The sequence below is a fragment of the Corvus brachyrhynchos genome, unplaced genomic scaffold, assembly GCF_000691975.1.
Source record: "Corvus brachyrhynchos isolate BGI_N302 unplaced genomic scaffold, ASM69197v1 scaffold126, whole genome shotgun sequence".
In the NCBI taxonomy this organism is placed as follows: Eukaryota; Metazoa; Chordata; class Aves; order Passeriformes; family Corvidae; genus Corvus; species Corvus brachyrhynchos.
In genome coordinates, this window is record NW_008239283.1 from 1605147 (window position 1) to 1629963 (window position 24817).

Sequence of the window (24817 nt, forward strand, 5' to 3'; positions counted from 1 at the left end):
CAATGCCACTTTTTACTGCAACTGGCAGAATATGTGGCAGCTCAGAGAGTCAATAATCACAAAAAGAAAGGTGTAACTGCTTCTAAAGTTTAGACACATTCAGTACTATCCAAAAATAACAAACATGACTTAGTTGCATTGGCTTACGAAACATAAAGTTTAAAAAATTGATTTTTTTTTTTTTTACATAGGTTGTATATTGAAAAATGAAACTCCTTCTTGCTCTCAAGGTGTTGGGTCCTGGGCCCTTTGGAGGGGGAGGTTTCAATCCAACTGTGCCACAGCTGTGTGTCTATGCAGGGACACCCTTAACTACAAAATCGTGGATGATATGGATGATAAAGACCTATTTCCATTAAGGCTATGAATCTCACCAAACAGAAAATCAAACAGAAAATAAAATATTACCATGTTAACATGACAGGATTGGATTCTGAGAAAAAAAAACAGGGGTGACTTCAAAGGAAATTTGGTCTGATTTAAGGCAGGAGAATGCTGCTGTCAACTACTTGTCTAAGAATAGGCACATTGCCTAACAACACTCTCTTGTCTGTTTTAAAACCCCTTCTCAGTGCATTAAACAACATTTATTAAGCGTGTGCATACACAGTGCAACAGCACGTGTATTTAGGGCATGCACAAAATAGTTTGATCCCCATTTCATTTCATTGGTACTGCAAATATTTCACGGCAGTAATAAAACAAACAAAAACACCCTGGTTCTTTACCTCTCCTGTCATGTTGCATTGGGTCACTCTGTGCCACATGATGTGATATCATGTAGCTCAATGCAAGGAGACACATGTCCCTTCTCATTGGAAATTTAAGGAAATGGAGCTCAGTTTTCCCCTGTGGGAAACTATGCATGTCAGGTGCCCAAGACTAGCTATGGGAAGTTTGATATAATCTCAGTTTCAGTACCTACATATTTCAAATCTGACGGCATTTTTGAAAGGAAATGTGTTAGATGCCACAATTCAGCTGTAACACAGTACTTAATAAAGATAGCGTAAGAGGAATATAATTCCACAGCTTATGTTCCCTGTCACGGTGTGCACTGACACAGATTGCCAGAGAGACTCCTTTAAACAACACTTTTTAAGCATACTTTTTGAAATATACAGTGTAGAACACGAAGGCCCTCAGAGAAACCTAACGCCGCTGAAAGCACAGGGGTATAGAATCAAGGGAACAGAACTGATTAATGATGAAGCCAAAATAAGGCTTTTTTGGATGAAAAATAGTGAAACAGTTAAGCACAGAGAATATAGATAAGGAAAATGTACAGGACCTGGGGCCAAGTTCTCCTCTCAGTTACACTAGCATAATTGTGGAATAATTCTGTTTCAATTAATAGAGTTAATATGATGAGAATAGAATTATCTACATAGAGAGCATGATTGAAACAAAGCAGTTGAACCAGCTTTGAAGAAGCCTCTTTAATGTGTAGAAAAGAAATACAAATTCTCCACAGTCCCACTTTACAGGTAGAGAAACAGAAAAAAGGACTAAAAATCCCTTTGGCAAGAAAATGTCCAGGCTGGGACCAGGGAAACATGACAAATTCCAGTCCAGATCCTTCTCTCCTTGGTTGCAATAAATAAATACAACTGAAGGCTATTTTGGAAGCCAAGTGAAATGTTATATAAATAAATTATCTTGCTAACATCATGGCATGTTGCTATCTCACTCCTGAATCAAAAAGGTGCAACCTTATAGTGTGATGGTCAGTTTAGCATCATGGTGGTAACTTCAGTGTCATTAACATGTCTGTATATTTGGATGCCACTCTTTACAGGATAAAAGAGTCAAAAAATTGAAGTCTGAGGGGTACAATCAGCAAAGATGCATAAAATAAATTTTTCCTACTGGCAAAAACCCCAAGGATACATGGTATGGACTATGAAATTATGATAATACAAGAGCACTGGGATCATTGCAATTTGAATCAGGTGTTAAGGTAGAGAAATTAATATTATTTGGGGGGTTCTGGTTAGTTAAAACCTTGTGTCCAAGTTTTCTTAGTCTGCTCCATTGCCTTACCAGGACAGCTCAAAGGCTACACTCTGCAGAGTTTTGGAGCAAGTTTTGAGCTACAAAGTCCTGGTTAAACTCCATGATGGTTCTTTGGCTTTGAACAAGATAAGACAAAGGAAAAGAACATTTGGAGTTCTTAGAATTCACCTAATTTCATCATTTTTGCACATTTTTTATAGAAAGAATGAAGACGGGTATGTTTTAGTCCATTTCCTCCTAATCTCCTGTTGGTTCCATAGCCCCAGTCCCCAATTATCAGTGAGAAATTACAACCTCGGTCTGTGCCTGCACTCTGCTCTTAAACAAGACATCACATCTTATGTGATGTGGTCAAAAACCAGCATAAGCATGGACTTCCACTGCCCTTCCATAGGTGACAATAAAATCAATGATTACTGATCAAGAAACTCCTATTTACACCTTGGCTTTCCCTGTGTTCTGTAAAGAACTACCAACACTACCTTGGAAGATGTTTTTTGAGCGTTTCTTTATCTGCTTTCCTATCAGTGTCTCAGAGTTAACAAATGAGGGTGGGAACTCTGCCCAAATATCTTAAAGGGTGAGTTCAGGACTCTTGGTCCTGGCCCAAGCTCTCACAAGGTCCTGCCCGAGCAGTGACAGCCCAAAGCACCAGATCCTTGAGAAGAACCAGTGCTGCCATCACATGTCTCCACAGCTCCTGCCAGCAGCAGACACTAAAAGGGCTGTTAAGAGATTAAAAGAAAATATGGAACAAAAGAAGTCAAGCACGGGTTTTAGATGACAAATTAAATAATATTTTCATGACCAAGTTTTCATTTTTTCCCCTCAAGACATGCATTACAACAGAGAGAAGTATCTCATCTGAAAAGAAAAAAAAAATCTTTAATTTTTTTTACCCTTTTTAAAATGCCTTATCAGCTTAAAAACATTTATATATATATCTACACTGAGCTTTCTATGAAACTCAAAGGTATTCGTAGACTTTGAGGAATGCATTGATCTTCTCATAAACCACCCAAATTGTAGAAAACTCCATTAATGATAAAGCAAATGTTACATTTTTTCACTAGAAGCTAGGAAAACGACAAAGGAGTATTCATAAAGAGGATGCAAAACTTCCTAACAGTGCATTCAGTCAGGAGCGTCTTTTACTATTGAGCATCCTTTCAAATAATTCCATTTTCAGGCGGCGGATGATGGGAACGCCAATGCTTTAGAGTCAGCTGCTCTTCTAGCTAGCATCTCCCCAATTTTTAAAGGAAAAAAATAAAAAGGGGAAGGAAAAGCGGGGGGGCGGAAGGCGTTTGGCACGGGGTTGTGGGTCCGTGGCATCAGCTGCTCCAGCTGCAATCCCTGGTGCTGCTCTGCCCCCTGGTGCTGCCGCGGCCGCAGAGCAGCCGCCCGCCGAGCATCCCCCGCTGTCACTTCTCACTTCTCCGCCAAGTTCAAGGTCAGTGCCTAGCTATTTTCAGCTCATCTCTTCTTGATCCATGCAGAGAAATGACAAGGTAACGTGATTTGGGGTCAGCTGTATTACAGGAACCGTTACATAAACGGAGAAAGTGGAAATCAATCCCGGCTGACAGTGTCTTCGGGATAATCAGCGCTCACTCCATGCCGCTGTCAGCTCTCCTGCATCAAACACCATGTTACTTCTGTCACATCTCCTTAACAAAACCAGAGTCTCACTTTTGGCAAAGTAAATAAATATTTCACTCGGGCTTGCATTTAATTCATTGTTTAGAGAACTTTAACACTTTGGACTTGCAAAGAGTCCCCATTTGGAGGAGAAAAGACAGCTTACCCTGTCAGGTCCATTACTGCCTGCAAAAGGCGCTGGCAAAGATACAGTCGGCTCTTATGAAATACCCCATTCCTCATATTTTGTGCTTGGTTTCTTTGTAAGCAGACGATTGTCCTCCAAATCTCCCTTACCGAGCAGACCTCAGCTTCCCAAAGTGCTTCACCTAACCCACGGTCACCCTCGCCCCAGCCACATCACAGCTCTTCCCCTAACGTTCTAGGACACCTTCCTCAATTTGTCTGATTATCATTACTTTATCTGAACCATTTCCTCCCCTAAGTAGACATCTTCCCTAACGCAGAATTATGAACATATCATTTCACAAGATGTGCCGCGTTAGCCGCGTCTCGGTGACAGCACATGGTGTGTCAGTTTAGGGGGAGAGCAGCAATTCCATCCCACCCACCTTGTGCTCCCATGGAACTGCCAAGCCCGCAGAGCTCCGCCGAAGAACCATTTACCATAATATTAGTTGTCAGTAAATTCAAAGACGAAACTCCTAAAGCTATAAAATGGATTAGAAGCAATTTAAAAAAGAATTAACAAACTAGAGTAAGAGTATACTGTCAACAAACAAATGCTTCATCATAGCACTGTAATTTGGAATTTTAATTACCCCTCTGCTTCTGTAACAAAACAATGTCTGAACTGGCAGCCATTTGAATCTCTCACAGGTCATTGAGCATTCTAGTTAATTACTCTATGAATAGCCTGTTTTTCTCCCCTCTGGAAACACGTTTCTAATGGCAGTCAAGGTCTGACAAATGTGTCATCTACATAATTAGCTAGGAAGCAACACAAAACATTAAACATGCTTTGTGCCGACAACTATCAAAACATTTCATTTGTTGTCAATTATTCATTACTTTGTAGGTTCTGAAGGGGTTGTTATTATGAAAATAAGTCCAGATGCTAACAAGGTTAGAGTTTTTTATTCAAATTAGTAATCAGAGGACTAACTTTAAAAAATGTGTCTTGTGTACATTTATGGCAGCGTTCAATCAGCACTAAATTATAAACGAATTGAGCTAAGTTCAAGTTAAAATAGCCATGCCAGAGCACATACACTAATTTGTGGAGTTGCAGCTCTCTTTGAAGTTTTAGGATCTAAGCTGAAGTAGCAAACTTTCAGAACCTTTGGCAAGACTAATTTGTGCTTGGTAAATAGAGTAAAGATTTTCACAGCGTGAGATAATGTACGATTGCAAAAAAAAAAAAAAAGGGAAAAAAAATGGAGCTTTTTGAACCTTTTTTCTACCCTTCTGTCACACTGAGTAAAAGTCAAAATCAGCAATTCTGACTCATATAATAGCTCGTCTGAACTTCAGTTTGGCTTAACAAGGAAGTCAAACCAGTTACACTCACCACTCCCTTACTAGAACTGAAATGAATTTATCCTTGCTTTCAAGAAGAAATAGGTGCTGGTTCTTTCCTTTTTCTGTGATCTCATTATGATGCTGCCTATCAAGCTACGCAGCTGAAATGGTACAGTGAAACTGTGGGGAGGAGAAATAAATGGGGAGTTTAACAATAAAATTAACTTCTTCCTTTTTAGCCAGGATTATTGCAGCTGAAGTGCTACAATGGAAATATGCAATGAACAATACTTTCTCCCATGGCATATTTAAGAAAATAGAAATGAAAAAAATATTATCCACTAAAGCAAAAGGCTTGTTTTGAGCCTGAAAACACACCTGCACACAAAATATTGGTCCTGTAAAAGGTTGGGAGGCAAACCTGAGAAAAATCATGTATTGAAGGTAAGCTGAGCTCTAAAATAGGCTCATGCATTAATATTCTACTTTCAGCCTTTAAGTCAGAGGACTTTATGGTATGGAGAACGTACATGAACACGCAGGGGCATATCTGTACAAGGCTGAGGGCCTCTGCCCCGGAGCCAGAGCAGCTCCTCAGGTGCGGAGCAAGAGACACAGGCACTGAAATGGATAAAAAACTGGAGTCAAAGGCCAAAGGAGACAGCCTGTGAGCACGACACTCAGCAGAGAGCAGATCTGGGTTTTCAAAGCACAAAACCAGTCTGAATACAGTAAGGGGACATATGACACCCTTCATTTCTCATTTTCCTGCCCTGGAAAGGAGAATGACTAATGTTACTCAACAGATTTGTTTTCTTTTAGCAATATTCATGTTCAGGAAGTAAAACTGGACTGTGTTTATGGACCCACTGCTTTCATATCTACCCTGAAATACTTAGAGCAAGCAAGGTATAAGCTTGCATTTATTAACAATTCCCACACTTGTCATGGAAAGCTCACATATTTTTCTGTATCTGTCCCAGTGCTATTACATGATTTGTGTAACACCTTGAAGGGAACACAGTTTTTCCTTATAGAGACAAACTTGGCTGCATCTATAACAGACAAGTGCATGATGATAAAATTTGCAGAGAAATAAGCCTGGGCAGTCATTATTAGAGCACAGTAAAGAGAATATTTTTCAAAACTACATCAGGAGAAGGTTTTCTGCTTTCAGAAATATTTTGTCAAGATTTGCTTTTTCCTCCAAGAAAAAAAGTAAACCGGGGAGAAAAAAAAAAAGAGCCATCCTCAAAAACTTTCCCTAAATAAACTACACTATAAAAGAAGCTCTGATGATCTTGTAGAGATTGAAATAATCCCTTTTTCAGCTAAAACTACCCATAGCAATGAAACTGAAAATACTCTAAAAGAGGGCTGGAGACTGTCTTGCAATTAACATTAAACAGATAACATATTTACGAGGAAGTCAAAATATTTTGGAAGCCGATAATCCTGTAAGCCTTAACGTGGTATAAAAACAACAAATAAATGCAAAGTGTTACTGTTACACATGCCTGCCTGATCAATGGTTTTCACATATTGATCTATAAATGGAGTTGACAGTCTGTGTTGGCTGCACATTTTCCAAGCAGCTCTATTTTTGTACAAAACCAATACGGGCAATTACCTTTGTTTGAGATGCCAAGTCTTATCAATTCAATGTGATTTAGTGTCATTTTAATTAAATATCAGGATCTACTTCAGGACAATCTATACAAACAAAGCCTCAAACTTGACTATAAGCTTGATTTGAAGTAAACATGCACAAGCCCTGCAATTTCAAAATATGGCTCAAAAACTCTGCTAAACAGAAGGCTTATATTTTTAGCAAATTTATTTCTGTCTTTTTGGCTAGCCATAACTTTGGCAAGTGTTCTATGATCACAGGAGTAAGAAACAAAAGAAGATTGCTTCCCATTTCTCTGATAATGTATTAGGGAGATAAATAAACCTACCAGTTTGTTTAACCTAATCAGAGAAAGCTCTAATACATTAACATTTTGGAATGTCTAAATAGGTTCTAATTCTTAATATAGACACCAATAAAAAAGACATTTCATTGTTTGAAGTTGTTCTGAATGAAGCAAAATGCACTTCCCTGGGGTTTAACAGATGAAAATAGCAAATATTCATTTACATTGCTAGTTCAGACGCTACCATTAAGCACAGAAAGAGCCCTCACTTGCCACAGTCTGTGTCCAGCTTCATGATTTGTGCTCTTTAGACTCTACATTAATATCAATTTCAACCTTTGCACAAAGCTCAAGAATTTCCACTGACATAAATAACATAAACCCCCAATAATCTCTTGCGTGTTTAGCTCCTGTCTCCCACATTTGCATCTGCACCACTATAAAATGCACGAGTGCATATGGCCCTACTGATGTATGATGCACATCCCTCCCTGTCACACTACAGAAAATAATCTGTCCACCTTCAAAAGTATAGCCCCCGGTGTGCTTACAAGCACCACAGCAAATGCTTCAGAATACAGCAAATCCCTCAGAGAAAATTAGGCATTTTTCTCCTCCATAAATCACCACTCATCTTTCTACCTCTGTGCCTGGTTTATGCCCTTTATTGTCCAGAGTGGGCATTTCCTCTTTCCAAATAAGTTTTAGAAATCTATATTTCTATTGATTGCTCAAAATGTGCCAAACGCTGATTGCCTTAATCCACTGAAGTCAGTAGGTTTTGCATAAGTTGAGTGAAAAGGATTTGACCTATTTATTAATAGAACAGAGTACATTGCACACACCAAACATGGACAGCAAAAGAGTAGTATGGAATCCTTTATTCAGCTGCTTCTAGTTTTTCAGAAGAAAAATCTCTCCAATAACAGGACAAAAATACTCGGTCAATGTAAAATAGAAAATAAACATAATCAATGGATGCCTCATGGATTATATCCATCATCTAAACAGAGGCAGACTGTGAAAACAGAAAATTTCCAAGTAGAAAGATGAGGATAAATCCTTTTTCTCTTCAAGCACAAAATAATTAGCTTTGATTAATATTCTGGTAATATGTGTCTTTTAGCAAGGATCTGTGTGCCTTTAAATGTAAAAGTGAAGGCTGTGTAGAAAAGTGCAATGGGAAGAGTGTCTTGATTTTTAAAACAATATTATTAAATTTATATATATGTATATATACATGTGTGTGTCAGCTGGACCCTTCTTTTTGAAGACTCTTGGAAGGATAGAAGATGCTCCCCTGAATTAATTTCCCCAAAATCCTTCACAAGTCACATGCCCAGATATGTCAGCACACGGCTGATACACACAATTGGTATTTCACTGCTCCTTTAACTCACTGCATTTAAAGCCCGTAGTTGAAAGCATTTGGATCCTTAGGAATTTTGCTTTCACTTTGGGCGTTAGCAAACAACTTTAAGAGGCTTATTTAAGTAAATACTCCCAAACACTTTCAGCCTGTCAATATCTAGTCAGAAAATTCTGCATGGCAAAAAGAGATGAAAAGAATTGAAACAGAAAGGAAATTAGTAGCATGGCAAGCTTTCAATCTATTATGTTGGAGCCAAGTTTGCTTGGTAAAATGACATATACTCGGTAAAATTCCACTTTTATGTAATTAGCTACTAAACAAATGTGACACAAAGCAACTTTCCAGCTCCCAGCCAATGAATGTATATTGTACCTGGTGTGGTTGTTGGGATACAGCAGTGAATATTTATGTCTAATTTAACTTTTTAGAGCCCTTGCTCTATAACAGTCCAACATACTATCCCCCAAACTAAAGTTATGTAACAAGGTAATATCAACAATGAGAAACTGCATGATAAAATCCTGCCCAAAAGTGAAAAATGCTAATTTTGTCTCATTTAGCAGCTGGATACAGAAATGCTCATTAGTTTTAAGAGGGTTAATCCTTTTAACTTTTGCATATTGATATGCCAATTATGCCTAATTGTACAAGAGGCATCAGTCAAGGTAATAGTGCATAAACACATGAAAGTTATTAAGTACATCCCAACATGTAATAAAGTAGGTGTTAATTGGTAGCTGAGTTCTGCAGGCTATTGAGGTGGATAATTCATTGAGAGATGGATCACTTGTAATTTCTCTACATAATTCCTTTTGCAGTCTCATGCTGTGATGTTTTCATGCTTGTCAAAAACAACTGCAGCCTAGTGCCTTTTGTTAAACACAGCCAATAAAATGTTAGGCACCATTAAGTATACTTAACTTTTAAACTTTTTCAAAGGTACAGTTCTTCCTGGTATTACATTACAGTATTCCCAGTAAATTAGTATAAGCGGTGTTCCAAGTTTTTGGTGGAGGAACATTTTGAGTTAGATAAAAGGAGAAAACATATGCAGTGTGTCTGAGGCAAAGAATATAATTTAAATAAATTGTAAATGAGTATCTTATCAGCTGCTAAGATCACAACAGATTTTTCACTCTAGAAATAAAAGGTGAAATGAGTTAAGTTATACCAGAGAAATTAATCACTAGAATAACATATTTCTAAATAAGTCTAAATGTTGAGGTTTAATTTTGAGTAAAAAGGAAAGGAAATACTGAAGGTCCTGTAGCTTTACTCCATTTAATAACTTTGTTAAAAAGCTGAATATTTCATAGGACTCCATTACATCAACAGCAAAAAAATAATGGTTGGCATGGTTGTGAGAAGTGGCTGAGACCTGGGACTCTGTCCCCAGCTAACAGAGTTTTCTCCCTCATTTGCATTCTCTGAGAACAAAATGGATCTGGAGTCCAAAAAGTGGCTAACATTGCATAAATAATTTTGTAACATCATATGGCCTCAGCTGCAAGTTGCCACCATTATGGAAGAAAATTAACCAGGGGAGACTCATACCAATCAGTTTGTTTAGTAGCTCACAAGGAGTACAGGGGCAGGGATGCAACTGGCAATAGAGTTCCTCACTAAGTATTTAATTTTAAAAAAAAAGCTAATGGATAAAAAAATGACTCAACTCCTTTGACTCTGTTAACTATTGAAATAACAACATACGTTCAGTGTCTGATTTTTGTACAATTCATTCAGTCTTACAGCAAGACTTATTTTTGTTACAGAGTTGCTCTTTATTTGCAGAGTTTGAAATTTCCATTTGTTTTCTTTTTTCTGCTTTTAAAGTTTGCCTTTTGAGATACTGTGACATGCATCTGAAACTGGAAGTGCTATTCTCTACTTACTTAAGCCTTACTTAAGTGCTGTTACAACTGAGAGTTGAAATGTTGAGTAGATGTTACGATTACGGCTACCAAAGCCAAATTCTGTCTTTCGTGAAGGGAAGTTTTTATTCCAACGCCTAGCAATACTCCTAAGAATGTATTAGTGACTTTAAATCCCTCCTTTCGAAGGATGATAATAGAACCAGTATCCCAAAATAATCCCATAGATTAAAAAAAATTGGAAGACTCAGAAAATGTTGGGAGTGTTTTACTTACGGGCTCGGCAATTTTCACATTCTCAGAGAGAATCATAGATTTGCTTTGGCTCAGCCTGTCGTGGTGACTGCTGGCATTTTTGATCCTCATTTGAACAGCCCCCGTGCTATGGTGGGAAGGATTAGGCTTTTCAGAGGCTGTATCGGAAGTTGAAGACCTTTCCATGGTTGCTGGGTTGACCTGAAGAATGTAAAATAAGAGCATTAATCTAGGGAATCCTTATACAAAAACCTATCAATGCCAGGTCTGTGTCACTGCAGTCAGGAGAAGAAGCTGAGTTATCTTGCTGGCAAGATCTTGATCATCTTTGAACACCAGGATAACTATCAGCTGTGTCAGCCTGTAGTTTTATTATTGTCCTTATCACTCTCCCATCCAAACTGCCTTGGAAGAGTTAGTTTATGTAAAAGATTATCCTTATCTCAAAAGCCATTCTCCTCCATGGTGCAATCTCCCTTCAAACCTCTGCCATGTCCAGCTGGCAGTCACTCCACTTTGTCTTTGGCCCCGCTCACACAACACATTTTAAATCTTGCAAAGGGAAAGGATGTGCTGTGAAGCCAATTAACATATCTTACCTTCACAGTCCCACACGGGAGTGCTACAAGTGTATCACAGGGCCACGCTGTAACCCTGCTAGTGTCTTAAATCCAAACCTGGAGCTATTAAAATATCTCTTAATTTTCACAACTCTACCAGCAGCACAGACGGGATTTTTGTTTCTCTGTCCATTTTTAAAATCTGAAGTTGAGAAATGGCTGAGCTCTCAAGCCCTTGGATGAGGGGCAGACCTAGAGTGATCACAGTGCTGCTGTTCAACCTCCTGGTTTTTGTATGAGAACAACTCAACAAACTCCCTTCCAGCTATTCAAAGTCCCCAAACATTTTTTGTAGGCAAAATTTGCTTTATATTTCCTGTAGAAAACATCAAGACAGTGATGTACAACACTTGCTCTGTTTTCCTCCCCCCTTGCTCACCCTCATACTACTACATGTAGCTCGTGGGTGCAGTAATCAACTGAGAGTCACAAGAAAACTGGCTCTTTATATTGCTGTGTAACTACATGGGAAAATGTGTAAGGAAGAGATACTACACAAGCTGAAATAGCTGGTTTCCCAACTATGGAGCCAGGGAAATGGAAATCCATTTAAGTGCAGTTGTAGTATAAACTGTTGAAAAATCAGCATTTTCCAAATGGGTTGGAGAGCACGGCTATTTCTAGCAACATCCCCACAACTTCTGAAGGCTCTGAAAGATTAGATTCCCTGATTTCAAGACAGCCCATTACTCTGAAGACATCAGAGCAGAGAACACATTGTCCTGATATGAAGGTGGAGAGGGAGAGAGGGAGATGGGGAGCTCTGCTGCACATCTCTGGGCAGGACCACAGCCCAGTGCAGGTGGGAGGACACAACTCCCACAGCTTCAGCCTCCCTTGACACTGATGAAACCATCCCTCCCAGGAAACTGCCCTAGATGTAGAGGAGGATAAAAACAGGTTAGTCAGAATGGCTGAGGGTGGAAGAGACCTTGGTAAGTCTTCCGGTCCAACCTGCTCAAGCAGGACCACCTAGAGGTGGTTGCCCCAGACCACGTCCAGAAGGCTTTTCATAGAATCACAGAATAGTTAGGGTTGGAAGGGACCTTAAAGATCAAATATTTCCAGCACCCCTGGCATAGGCTGGCACTTACACATTCATGACAGCACTCTCGATGAGAGAAAGAAGAGGGAAGTGCTTTAATATCAGCCCGTTACTCACTCAACATGATGTGCCATGATAGAAACACTGAATTTAATGATACCAAAAACAAAGCTTGTGCCCATTGGCTGTTTCCTGCATTGACTCAGTTACTCAAGGATCCCCACAGAAGCTGAACTCCAGGTGATAAAAATTAGATTAAAGTTGTTTCCTGTTGCTTAGGAGCAGGCCTGCCTATGACTGCTGCAGAGCTGGTGTATTGCACTGGAGAAAACTCTTTACATGGATCTTTGGTGGGCAGCACTGTGTATTCTCCCTCCCCGAGACACTTCTCACCACCCTTCAGAGCAGTCAGCACCCAAATCCATGTCACAGGGACACTTTGCCATTTTGGCAGTAAGGACTGCAGCAGCTCCAAGCAGGAAATTATTTTTTTCCTCCTCTTAAACTTGGAGAGTCAAATCATTTTGTATTTCATGTTGGTATCAAATCAAAATTACTTCTCGACAGATTTTCAGTAGGCTCCAGGCTGGAGAGCGGATCAGACTCGAGAGACGAGAGCAACACTGGCTCTGTCACGGATCCAGTGTTTGGCTGGAGCACATCACTCAGATTTTCTTCTGAAATCTCCCACCTATACAACTCTGACATATCCCTTCTTGGGAGCATTATGAGTTTTAGTTAGGTAGTCTCTGTCTGGTGTTGTCAGTACACCATGTGCCATAAAAAAAGTTTAATAGTGTGACAAAGCCATGCCCTGCATCACAAGTAAATGGCAAGGCTGCAAAGACTTCTGAAACTTTTAATTCTAATCTCACTGAACCTTAGCTAATTTTCCTGAAAATTTGAACTGATTTGCATATATCACAGTATTACAAGGAGGCTTTCCAAGGTTCTAAAATTACAGGAACTACTATAAAAGAAAACAATAACAAAACTCCAAATGGAACATTTCCACCATCAGATTTGTCTTAGTGTAAAACACAGTGAGATCCTGCAGAATATGAAGGAGGTCTTGCACAATATGGGAGAAAGGTACAAAAGTTGTCCCCTTGGGATTTTCAGGTAGGAATCCTTTGCCGTCCAAACTCCCTTCAGGCTCTTGACAGCGTTACCAGCCCTACGTGCCAGTAGATGGCACCCTGAATATGAGCTCCACAAATGCAACAGCACGACATTTGCATTTGCAAGAAGGATTTGGTAATCCTCACACTCTGCCCTGCCTCTTCTGTTGGTTTGTTTATTTTTGTTCTAACTTTTTTTTTTAAATAACAGAGGCGAAGACCATCAGGAAACAGATAAAATATTGTCAGAAAACATAAAAAGGATCCTATCTTCTGCATTTATGAGTTGGTGCTTCCAAATTGTTATTAGAAACGTCAGGGCCAAGTTTGGGCCGGTTTTGCAGGGGAATTCATTTTGCTTCCTTTGGAAGGCAGAGCTGCCAAGCCCCGTGCAACTGCTTGTGGGACACTCCATGTTCATTATATAATTAGCTAATTTGCCTTTTGGCAAACAGTTAGCATCTGGATATAAATTTTAGTTTTGAAACCTCCTATAGTTGATTTGCTAGAGAAAAGCATTAAACCAAGACAGATTTTCTCCTCCTCTCCACCCTGTTGTTTAGAGTGTTCCTGGAGTAAAGGGGCGGGATAACTTTGAGACATTGACCTAAGAGAAGGGAAACAGGGGAACACACTCAAAATTCCTCTTGGAAGTACCTGCTTTGGGACACTGTGGAACAGAAAGGGGAGGTTGGAAAAGGGTGAGGAATAGTCAGGGGCAAGTATTGCCCTCCTGCAGCACTTCATGGACCTCGAATGAGTTTCATATTGAATTTATCAGTATTTTAATCCATGTTATATATGTTGCTTTGTCCAGAAAGTAATCCAACAAGTGGAATGATTGGCATTAGCCATGGACTTTATTTCCTGAGTTTTGGTGCAGTACTGGTAAAGTCAGTATATAGATTTTCTAGGAATCAAAGTATTAATTCCTCAAGAAACCAGAGGATAGCAGTATTTCCAAATTTGGGCTTGAGCTGTGCCTGCATTTCCTACAGCTGCATAGAGCAGAAGACAGAATACAAATGCTAATTCATCAACATCTTGTACCAGAGAAGCCGTGGCTGCCCCATCCCTGGAAGTGTCCAAGGCCAGGTTGGATGGGGTTTGGAGCAACCTGGGATAATGGAAGGTGTCCCTCCCCAAGGCAAAGGGGTTGGAACAAGATGGTCTTTAAAGTCCCCTCCAACCCACATCATACCAGGATTTTATGATTAAACAGTTGTAACATGTACTTTTCTCCAAAAAAGGGGGAAAAAAAAGCCTAATTAATATAACTTCTTGAATTTTTTATTCAGGATTATGACTTTAAAATAATGCATATTTTTCAGTATTTCTCAAAATAAGCTTTTCTTCTCTCCCACCTTTTCTCCTTATGACTTGCACCACTATCAAGTCAGAAGCATAACGAACAGGAAAGTACTCGACATAGCAGAGTGCAAACACTGCAAAATTGAAGTGCATCTTGTTGCACTGACTAATTTAAGTATTTTGCTCAAGAACACACAGTACTTGAAGAGCATCCATGAAACCTAATGCAATGATATCACAGAAGGATAAAAATCAGCACTAGGTTCACCATCACACCAGACCTCTGAGCCTGCAAAACCATAGAAATGGAACCGGAAGTTGCAGTTAACGACTGAAAAAACAAGAGAATGCCAGACACGTGGTGAGTTGGAGCACTCCTGTTAAGGAGAACGTATCACTGTGTCTGTGAAAGTGTTTATCACCAAAATCAACACACCTATGTAAATACTGCTGCTGTTGGGCTTTGCCCTTGGCCTGTGCTACCCTGATATCTCTGCCGAGGCACAGCTGGGGCAGCAGGTGCTTAAACAATGATGGGGAAAAAGGGCATAGATGAGAAAACTACATGTAGAGAGAGAGCATAACAAGTAAATTGTTATATAGATTTTTTTTTTTTTTAATTATTCCTATCTGCACTTTGCTGTGTCTACTTTTTTTCAGCCGTCCCCACTGCACTGCTCTCGGAGCTGACACGTCACACGCTGTGCCCAGGGCAGGGACACAAACAGCAAAGGCTGCTGAGGGATACAGGGTCCTGGGCTGGTGCCCAGGAGTGTCCTGAAGCCAGTTTATCTGAGTACTGGAAAACAGAAAAATCCATCTTAATGAAAATACAAAGCAGATGTAACCTTCCTATGCCTTTTCATTTGCAAAAAAATGTCAGGTACTTAGGAAGCAGCATTTATTTCAACCATCAGTTCTATCTTTAATGAATGCAGGAGATCAGGAAGGACACAACACCACCAGTGCCTGGGTCCTTACTCCAGTTTTGTCTGTTTATGTCAGATAGACAATGAAACAGAATTTAGCGCCAGGTTCAGCCTGCAGTAAAATGTTAAATGTCCTAAACTCAGCTCAGTTTCCCTTATCCCCCAAAACTGCAATCTCATCACTAAGTTGACAAACCCTAAGTCCTACAAAAACCATGTTCATTAGCATGAATTATCACACCCTCTTTTAATTTTTTAACCTGTTGCAGTCATATTAGACTTTCAGTGGTGTCTCAGAACAGACAACACACAGAGCGAGGATCATGGAGGTCTTCTAAAATCTGGCTTTGTAATTATTCTTTTCTAGTCCAGTATGTGTGGACTTTCTGCAAATAAGAGCAGATATGTCCCACTCTTATCTATATGTACAGTTACCGTCTCTCTTCTGTGGTCAAAGAGAAGAGAAAATAATCTTTTATGCTTTGTTTGGAGCCATATCTCACTGCCCAGAATTTCTCTGTTACCATGTGTTACATAAGCTGCCCAAACCATCATTCACAATTTTTTATGTTCTGAGGTACATCATTCAGTCTCTACAAAGGATCCACCTAAAGGCAAATTCCTCAACACAGCTTGGCCCAAATTATAGAATCAGAGAATAATTGAGCTTGGAAAATACCTCTAACATCATTCGTTGACAGGTCCATCACTAAACCATGTCCCTAAGCATCACACCTACATGTTTGTGAACACTTCCAGGGACTGTGATTCCATCATTTTCCTAGGCAGCCTGTTCCAATGCTTGATCACGCTTTCAGTGAAGGAATTTTCCCTAAAATCCAATCTAAACCTCCCCTGACACAACTTGAAGCCATTTCCTCTTGTCCTATCTCTTAGCAGATCTCCTAGAAAGTAGCTCAATATAAGAGTAAAGCATTAAACAAGACTTTAGGCTTAAAATTTTTTTATCTTTGGGATTTTAACCTGATCCTTGATGACAATTTCAACCTTTTGGATTTGTTCTCTTATATTAAGAGAGGGCTATATTTAACAACAACTCAGTTAGGAAATACATAATTCTCACAACAGAAATCTCATGTACCAGCTCACTATCCAGTAGGAACAAAATGTGTTTTCATATAACACAATTTCTTTCTGGCTTGTGCAATACAAGAAAAGGGGTTCCAGTCAGGCCTTAAAGGCCTGATTCTTATCTTGAGTTCACAGTGAACCAACTGAGGCTGATGGAATTACAGCTGAGCATTGGCAACATCAAGCACCCCTGAGGAGGAGAGACAAAGCATCCATTGCTTTATGGAGCCAGGCAAGGAAATGCACTTTGTAACAAGATGCAAGGGCACAGACTTGCCCCATTGTACAGCAGCAAGGGTTTTGTTTCATTTTGGGTCTAAGAACATACTTAAAGTTTGTTTTGATGACTCACTTCCTAAGAATTAAAGGATTAGAATGGTGGTGCTTCATTTCTCATTCCTGAGGGTTTTCCACACATATTAGGGATATGTTATTCTCTACTTACAGCAGGTCACAGAGCCACGTGAGTACAGCCTGCACCCCACAATACCTCACAGACTCTTACATTTGGTGCTTCAGTGATTTCCTGTCCATTGACACTAAAACTGTGAGTGGCTTACTGATATGAAGATTTACTGCAGGCTCTTTCTATTTTTTCAACAAGTAATAGTACACTACAAAATAAAAAAGAACTTAAAAGGATAAAATAAAATAATAAAAGACTTCTATCAAGTTTTACTTTCTAGCAAGTGGCAGCAAAATATATTATCCAAATATATTCACTGGAAATATTATTAATCTTTACAATTTTTTTCTTTCTTTGTCTCCAGGATTGGATGAAGAGAAACATGAAGAGAGAAAATTTATGCGCCTCTTCTGGACTGGCAATGTTTATCAATGAGGATTTAAAAGGGTCCTAAAGTCCTCCTTTGTGTTATTCTGGAATTTCATAGACAATGACAACCCCAGAGACTGTTCCCTGCTATACATAGATAAACCCTTAAAAAAAGCAGGATAGATGGCCAGATGGCAAAGGGGTATGGAAAAGCTGCTTGGTCTCTGCTCCCTCTGGAAATGATTTCCTATCTGGATGGAAATGGCCTGAGAATTAGAAAGAGAGGAGAATGGGAGACAGTTACTATTCCAAAGTTTTGTGGATACAACAACAAAGTCTTCACATCCACATTTTATGACTACAGACCCAACAATTCTAATCCTGTAATGCTTCATGACCAGCTATCTCTAGGTCTTCCCTGCACAAATAACACTTGCTAGGAAATATCACTGGGATATTATTGAAAACACCACCACATATAATAGAAAGTCAGCAAGTGACTTCATATAGTCACATCTCCTCTTGCATCACTCAGTTTCCTAATTCTGTTACATGGGAAGGTCTCAGAAGAGGTAGCAGTTGTTTCAAAAGATCTTCTGTCCCAATATATCATATGGGATAGCATAATGGAGTCTATTTTCACCATTCCCATGTCAATTCAGTATCTCGGCTTCCAGTGGAACTTGTAGCTAAAAGGATCCTTTGTGTACGGTTTGGCCTGCATACGTTCTGGGAACAGTTGTCCACAGTAGAAATTCAGTTGAATATGTAAAAGAACATGCCTGGGGAAAAAAAATGCTACTTCTAGGTCTTCCTGCTGGCAGCACCTTTCAGCTCTTTCTGGAGTGCATCTGATCCATGACACCTGCCTCTGTTTTCCATGCTGTGCAAACTAGACTACAATCCTTCAGATGGAGAGTAGTGGTTATATACACACAGTATTAAAAAACTATCTGTGGATATCATCCTGTACACAGCATTTCTAATGCTTCTTATGACCCTCAACAGCAGGACTGGAATGGTTTGGACATTAGACTAGTGGCATCAGGTAATTTACAGCAGCATGAAAGTTCATAACAATTTATAATTTAGTGAATTTAATTGGTTTAACACTAAATAAGACCTAATAAGTGTTAGAGGAGAATGCTTGGTTATTCCTGACCCATCCTACTCAAGAGGAGAAAAAGATTTCCTTCTACCACCTTCCTTCCTTCTAAATGTTTATATACTGCATATAAGTACAGAATAGAGCCCTGGCTTTCCAAACACCTCAAGACTGACCAGTCTAAACTCATTTCACACCTGCACCTGATGCTTGTTTCATTGTAACTTTTTTAGTTTAAAGCTGTCTAATTCGGAATTAAAAAAAAATAAATTCAATGTTTTCTCTAGGAAGATCACATAAGAATCACAAATTTTCCCCGGTGCTTGAAAGAAATCTGTTCCTATAGCCTAAATGTTCAGAAAAGTGTTGTTACTTTTAGTGTTGCCAGATCTGAAGTGATGAGATACTATGGGAAAGGTTATTCTTGCAGTATTTACAGATACAAGCAGAAGCAGAAGTGACAGAAATTTCAAAGTAAGGCTGCTTGAAATACTTCCAGCTCAATTTTGCAGAACTTCTCCTCACAGAGATTTGAATATTCATCCAAGCTTTCCATGCTTACCTGAACCAGACATGTGGTGATGGTAATTTTGGAACAGCCCAAAATCTCTGGAGAAGTAGAAGAGTTTGTACCACAAGACAAACTGATGTATTAGAAAAATATTTTTTAAACACCTGAAAGCTTGCTGCAAATAGCCAAAGAAAAAAACTTCCTGTAAGTTCTAAATTTCAGAGCTTTGCCACCAGAAATTTTGGGCTCAATTTGACAGGGATGGGACTGTCACAAGGCCTGCTTGGGTAGGGTGTGACAGGCTATTTGTGCCCTGCCCCACAGGGTCCACTGGCTGATCCACAGGAAGGAAGTATTTCACATTCATCACTGAGTAAAAGTCCATAAAAGTTTTTCTCACTCTACCTCTAAATCATTTGGGCACTGCTGAACATGTGGAGCAGTTGTAAGTCAAGCCTCAGTTTGCCCTCTAGTCCTCAGTTCCTGCAGCAGCACCATCCCCTTCACCAGAAAAAATGCCTTCTTGAGTTCTGTAAAGTCTTTGGTGAGGTAGCAACAGTAGTTTTACCCTCTTAGAGCATCTCAGAGTTCCTCAGCTTAGTAGTTTCAATGCACATTTGCTATGTCTTAATCCTTTTTGCAGTTCCATGTACCCATCATCCCACAGAAGACATCTGTCAGACTGAGATACTGAGATTACTGAATATCAAAGGATTTAAATCTTCTCAGACTTTAAAAATAAATTTAAAAATAAATTTATGATAAAATTATTTCTCTTTCTATTTAAAACTTACAATAAAACTCCTTTTTTGCTGACCCTGCCTGCTTCAATAGTGTCTACAAAGAGGAGGCTTGTCCTTTATCTGGACAGTGAGACGCCCTCCCTCCCACTCCCCCGGATGATGTTTGACTTCCCGTGCTGTGCACATGAAGCAGTCCCTCCCACCCTCTCTCCATCTCCCATCATCTATATCTGCAGCAGTTTTTGTGCTGTGATCCTGCAGCTGCTCCCTTGCTTCTTCTCACTGCTCCCACTTCCCATCTGAGGGAGGAAAAAAAGCCTCCAGACACTTTTCATCTGTTCCCACACTCCATCTCCACTTTCCTTTGCAGAGCTCCTGGTGCTGCACTTCCAAGAGACGCTGCTGTGAAATGCAGCAGACACGGCACCTACAGTTTTAGGAGAAAACTTTTAAGCTGTGGCAGGAACCAGAAGGGGAAATTCTTTGTGGTTTGCTTTGAGCAAGCCCCTCTTCTGCATTTCATGGGGCCCCCAGTTTGCTTTCTTCACCAGCCACCACTGCCACAGAGCATAAGGCAGCAGGAGTGTCTGCCCCACCACGCTGCTCCCCAGCACCACGTGGCAAAGAGAAGACAAAGGCACTTGTTCTGTGTGATAACATCTGATATCACATCGTGTAGCTGAGCTGTCTGCAGAGGGGAAATACCAAGGGTGCTGTGCTGTCAAAAAAGTTAATTTCATAGACTCATATAATGGTTTGGGTTGGAAGGGACTTTAAAGATCATCTATTTCCAACTTCCCTGACATGAATGCATGGATGACACAAGTAGTTTGAGCATAGGCTCTGTTAATTATACTTAAATTCCTTTGCTGCAACTGAAATTCTTTAGCGAGGGACCAGAAAAAATTATCTCACTAAGGTGGTTCAGAGTGATTCCAGGAAACTTTGTACATGTTTTTTGCAAGCCAGGAGGCCACAGCCATCTTTGTCCTACCACAGATCTGCTACACACAGCCAAAGTCAACATCAAGGGCAGAAGAAACACGGCAGAGGCAGATCCGCCTGCGAGCACCAACACTCATAGTGAGAACAGGCACAGCCATTCATCTGCCCCCAGCATTGTTCAGGGCAAAAATACATAATGACTATTACCTCTCCCACTGCATTCATGAGGCAGCACCCTCAAATCTCTTTTGGGATGAAATAGCTGCATTCTGCTCAAATGAACCTCTGCAGTCCTATGTACCTGAGTTAAAATGTCCTTAGACTGCACCAACACTGTTCCCTGAACACCTGATTTTGGTTCAGGGTACAACTCTGGTAAGAAATGTCTTCATTTAGCTTCTTTCATTCTTTTATTTTATACAGTTTCCACTCCACATCTTAATAGATTCCCTCTTTTCAGCTACCCCCACTCTAAAAAAGTTTTTATGAAAGACCCGAACTTTAAAAGAAACTTAAAACTAGAAAAGTTTTTAAATTCAAATTCTGTGCAGCAATTTGGAATGTCTCAGGTGTTTGTGACTGCATCCTACTCAACCTGGAACCAGTGCTGGACTGTCCAAAGGAAATTCAAGAACGGGTTGAAGACATCAATTCCTCCAAGCCTCTGCTAAAACTTCGGGCACTCCTTGCCTTTTCCAGGGTTTAGGATTAATGAAGGAGGAGGAATTGACATGCTTTCACTTGGGCTGTTTCTGCTTTCTTTGGCACTCCAGCGGCAGATGGATTAATGGTGGATGGATTAATCGTAAATGGGTTAATCCTAAATCTAAGAATCATCACAAGAATTTGATTATTCATTACTATACTTTGTTGAGGTTTTTTTCCTAGTAAATTAACCAAGCATGCAATGTACTGCTGATAATGGAAACATTAATTTCTCTGGATCAAACCTCAGCACTACTCAACCCAACACGCAAATGGCAGCATGTGCCAGAGCAGCCCTGACAGCTGCAAAGCCTGATGTGACACTGTCCCAGGTGGAAAACATCAATTCATTCATAGCAAAACTATTTGCTAGAAATACATTTTTGAGAGAGCCCAGGGAGGCTTCTGTTGGTGTTTGCTGTGGGTGTCCATGGTGTGGCCATCTGGCCCTCCTGTGATGTGTGCGTGGGTTTGGCTCCAACCAGCACCACCATGTGGGGGATGTTCCCCAACCAGTGGGACACCATTCCCCCATCATGGACTGCTCAAATGCTCCAACCCTCTGTCCCAAGTAGACAGCTGGGTGTCCCAGCAGCAGGTGCCTCCTGAGCCCCGGCTGCAGCAGAGACACCAGAAAGCTGAGAGTTCCTGCGACCCAGCAGGCTGCGGACAGACCCACCAGCCGTGGAGGTGACAGAACTCTCTTGGAGACAGAACTCCAGAGATTCAACTGCTTTCACAAAATATTTCTGTCATTTCCTTCCTCACCCCGAAAGGAAGAGAGTTTGTAACATCCTGAGTAGCTAATAAACAAGTTCAGGTGCCAAGGGCTGTGTGCTGCCCAAGAGCGCTTTCAGTAACTGGTATCTGATTCAGCTCCAAATACGGCAGTGGTTTTGCTCAAGGTGTGGCAGAAAAAGAAATCCAAAACAAAGAGCAAGCACATATTTGAAGCATGTCTCTTCAGCTCTAAGCCACGTTCACTTCTGTTTTCCCTTCCTCCTTGTCTCCCCTTCCCCTCTTATCAGGTTGCAGGTGTACTGAAAACTGATGGATGTCTTGGAGAAGGAAGCAGATGTCCGTTTAAGTTCATCTGTTCCAGGACTGTGCCTGTTTAGTGTATCAGGCACAAGGTTTGGAAGAAATACTCATGAAAACCACAGTACAAACCCACAATACCCGCCTTAACTGCAAGTGAGTGATTGAATACTTGTCAATCTCAAATGGCAGGAAGAGTTATATGGGTCTTAAATAACCTACCACCAACCATAGCACCATCAAACTCACTTATTTAATTTATTGAAGAAATGCTTCAGTAAATATCCAAGCGCTGTCTGAGTTAATGCAACTTGCACATACACACAGTAGCTTAGCAGATAATTTGGAGAATACAAATATCTATTTAAACCTCTGTTACCTGGCCTACTTAATTCTCAAAATATTTCTTTCTCATGCTAATTAAGCTGAGTGAAAATACAGACAAATTAAGAGAAAAAGGTCAAATTTTTAAACATATATAAATTTTAGTTCTTGGTTTCTGCGAACAGAACTCAGTTTTAAATATGCCAGACCTCACTATTTCCAGATTACTTTAACATGAACCAATAATGTCCTGAAAATCTTCTCCAGCATGGCCTGGCTGCATCCACTGACAGCTCTTGCATGGGCTAGATTCGCCCCATTGTCAGTTTGAAAAATCTAAGTATCTATGCCCAGAAATTTATTTCCTAACCTTCTTAATGAAAATCCAAGTGCTTTCCTTTTGCTCCTGATTCAGCTGGCCTGGAAGTTTGCAACCCGGGGAGCCTCAAGTTGTGACAAAGATGATGCAAGACTCTGTGACAAGAAGTCTTACTCTTAAAGTAAAAATAGCTCTGCATTGAGGAAGTCCCAGCATAAATGAGGAGCTAGCAGTGTTTGTTTTGTAGTGAGTCTCTAAAACAACCTTTTTATAGTATTCCTCAAAGCAGGGAAGACTGACAGAGGCATGCTGAGTGCATGAGGGCACGATCTTAACATCCAGCACAACAAAGAAACAACCATCTCTGTCCTTCAGGGGCTGGTAAGATTGTTGTCAGTGAAATTAGGATTCACTGAGACCACTGGTTGAAGCAGACCCACCTTGAGAGAAGTTTTCAGACCAGGCAACACCAAAACCTCCTCACTTAGCCCAGGTTCCCAAATGCTGAAGGCAGCAAGGCATTCTGCCTATCCTGAGCCTCAGAGGTCGTGACATCAGTCTGATGGTGACAAAAGCTCTTGGAAGCCACCACAGAATGGAAAATGGGACAGTTTTGTGCAGGTTATGTAACCAGGTGAGGAAATCTGCTGCAGTGCTCTGAATGGCACTTGAATTACCATGGAAAATCTGGGCCAAAAATTGTATTTTAATCTGCTTTCTTCAAGACTAATACTACCAAAAAACGAAACCAGGAAAACCATCTGCATATAAACAGTATCCATCAGCACCACTTTCTGCATTTGTAGCACTGAGAAACAGGTTTCATGCATCCATATGGAACTCTTAGGAGGCAAATGGAATGTAGAGACTTTGGCTGGAGCTCAGGTGATGCTTTGCTTTGCCTTTAGAAGAGATGAGCCTAAACAGCACCAATAGAGGATTAGGATATGTTCTGCACAACAGCCGTGTTTCAGGTTACAAGTGAAGAACACACCTAAGTTCAGACTTCCTCAACAACAAGAGATGTTTTTTAGCCACATGCAGGTTTTAACACCTCATTAAATGGTTAACAACTCACACTGTTTGAGCTGACACAATACAGAGGCATCTAACAAAAAAGTCAAGAAAAATAAGCAAGTACCAGAATTACACATAGTGAGCATCAAAAAATCCAGAAGACTCTGCCTATAACCCACTGTCCTTGATGTGATTCAGTAAAACAGACCATAATATAGCAGTTCCCATGGCTCAGAGTCCAGGGGGTTCCTTAGCAGAGACCCCAGCTGAAGTCTTTGGGCAGCACAGCCAAAGCCATTCTCACTGCAGCACCAGAGATCACAAAGGGAAATCCATCCCACTGCATGGGATGCTGCTTCTTAAACCCTGGCCTGAAGCTCATCACTGCAAAGAAGTAATAATTTCTGGGACCAGAAACAGACAGGGAAATCCAAAAGAGAGCTGTTGGAATTAACCAGCACCATGTTGGAGGTTGTGGCATTTTGCCACCCGAAGATCAGGAGAAAAATTCAAACGTGCCTCTGTCACCATTTTAGTTTCTGATTCCTCCAGGTAGGGAGGAACATGGCCAAGACCAGGATACAGCCCCCTGGTGACAGTGACTACCAAGGGTGTCACACACTCAAGCTTGGTTGGAAGAAGATGGATCATCTCTTCCAAGCCA

The 24817-nt window shown here is 40.4% G+C and overlaps 1 protein-coding gene across 2 annotated transcripts in view; it reads right to left on the reverse strand.

Annotated features, from left to right (window-relative positions):
- The window catches only part of ARHGAP15 (Rho GTPase activating protein 15), a 321487-nt gene that overhangs the window by 294529 nt on the left and 2141 nt on the right, over positions 1-24817 (reverse strand). For both annotated transcript variants that reach the window (XM_017740245.1, XM_008638204.2), the window contains exon 3: positions 10575-10754. In XM_017740245.1, the coding sequence (XP_017595734.1) occupies positions 10575-10739 (165 nt within the window). In that variant the 5' untranslated portion in view covers positions 10740-10754. The remainder of the gene's footprint in view (positions 1-10574; positions 10755-24817) is intronic.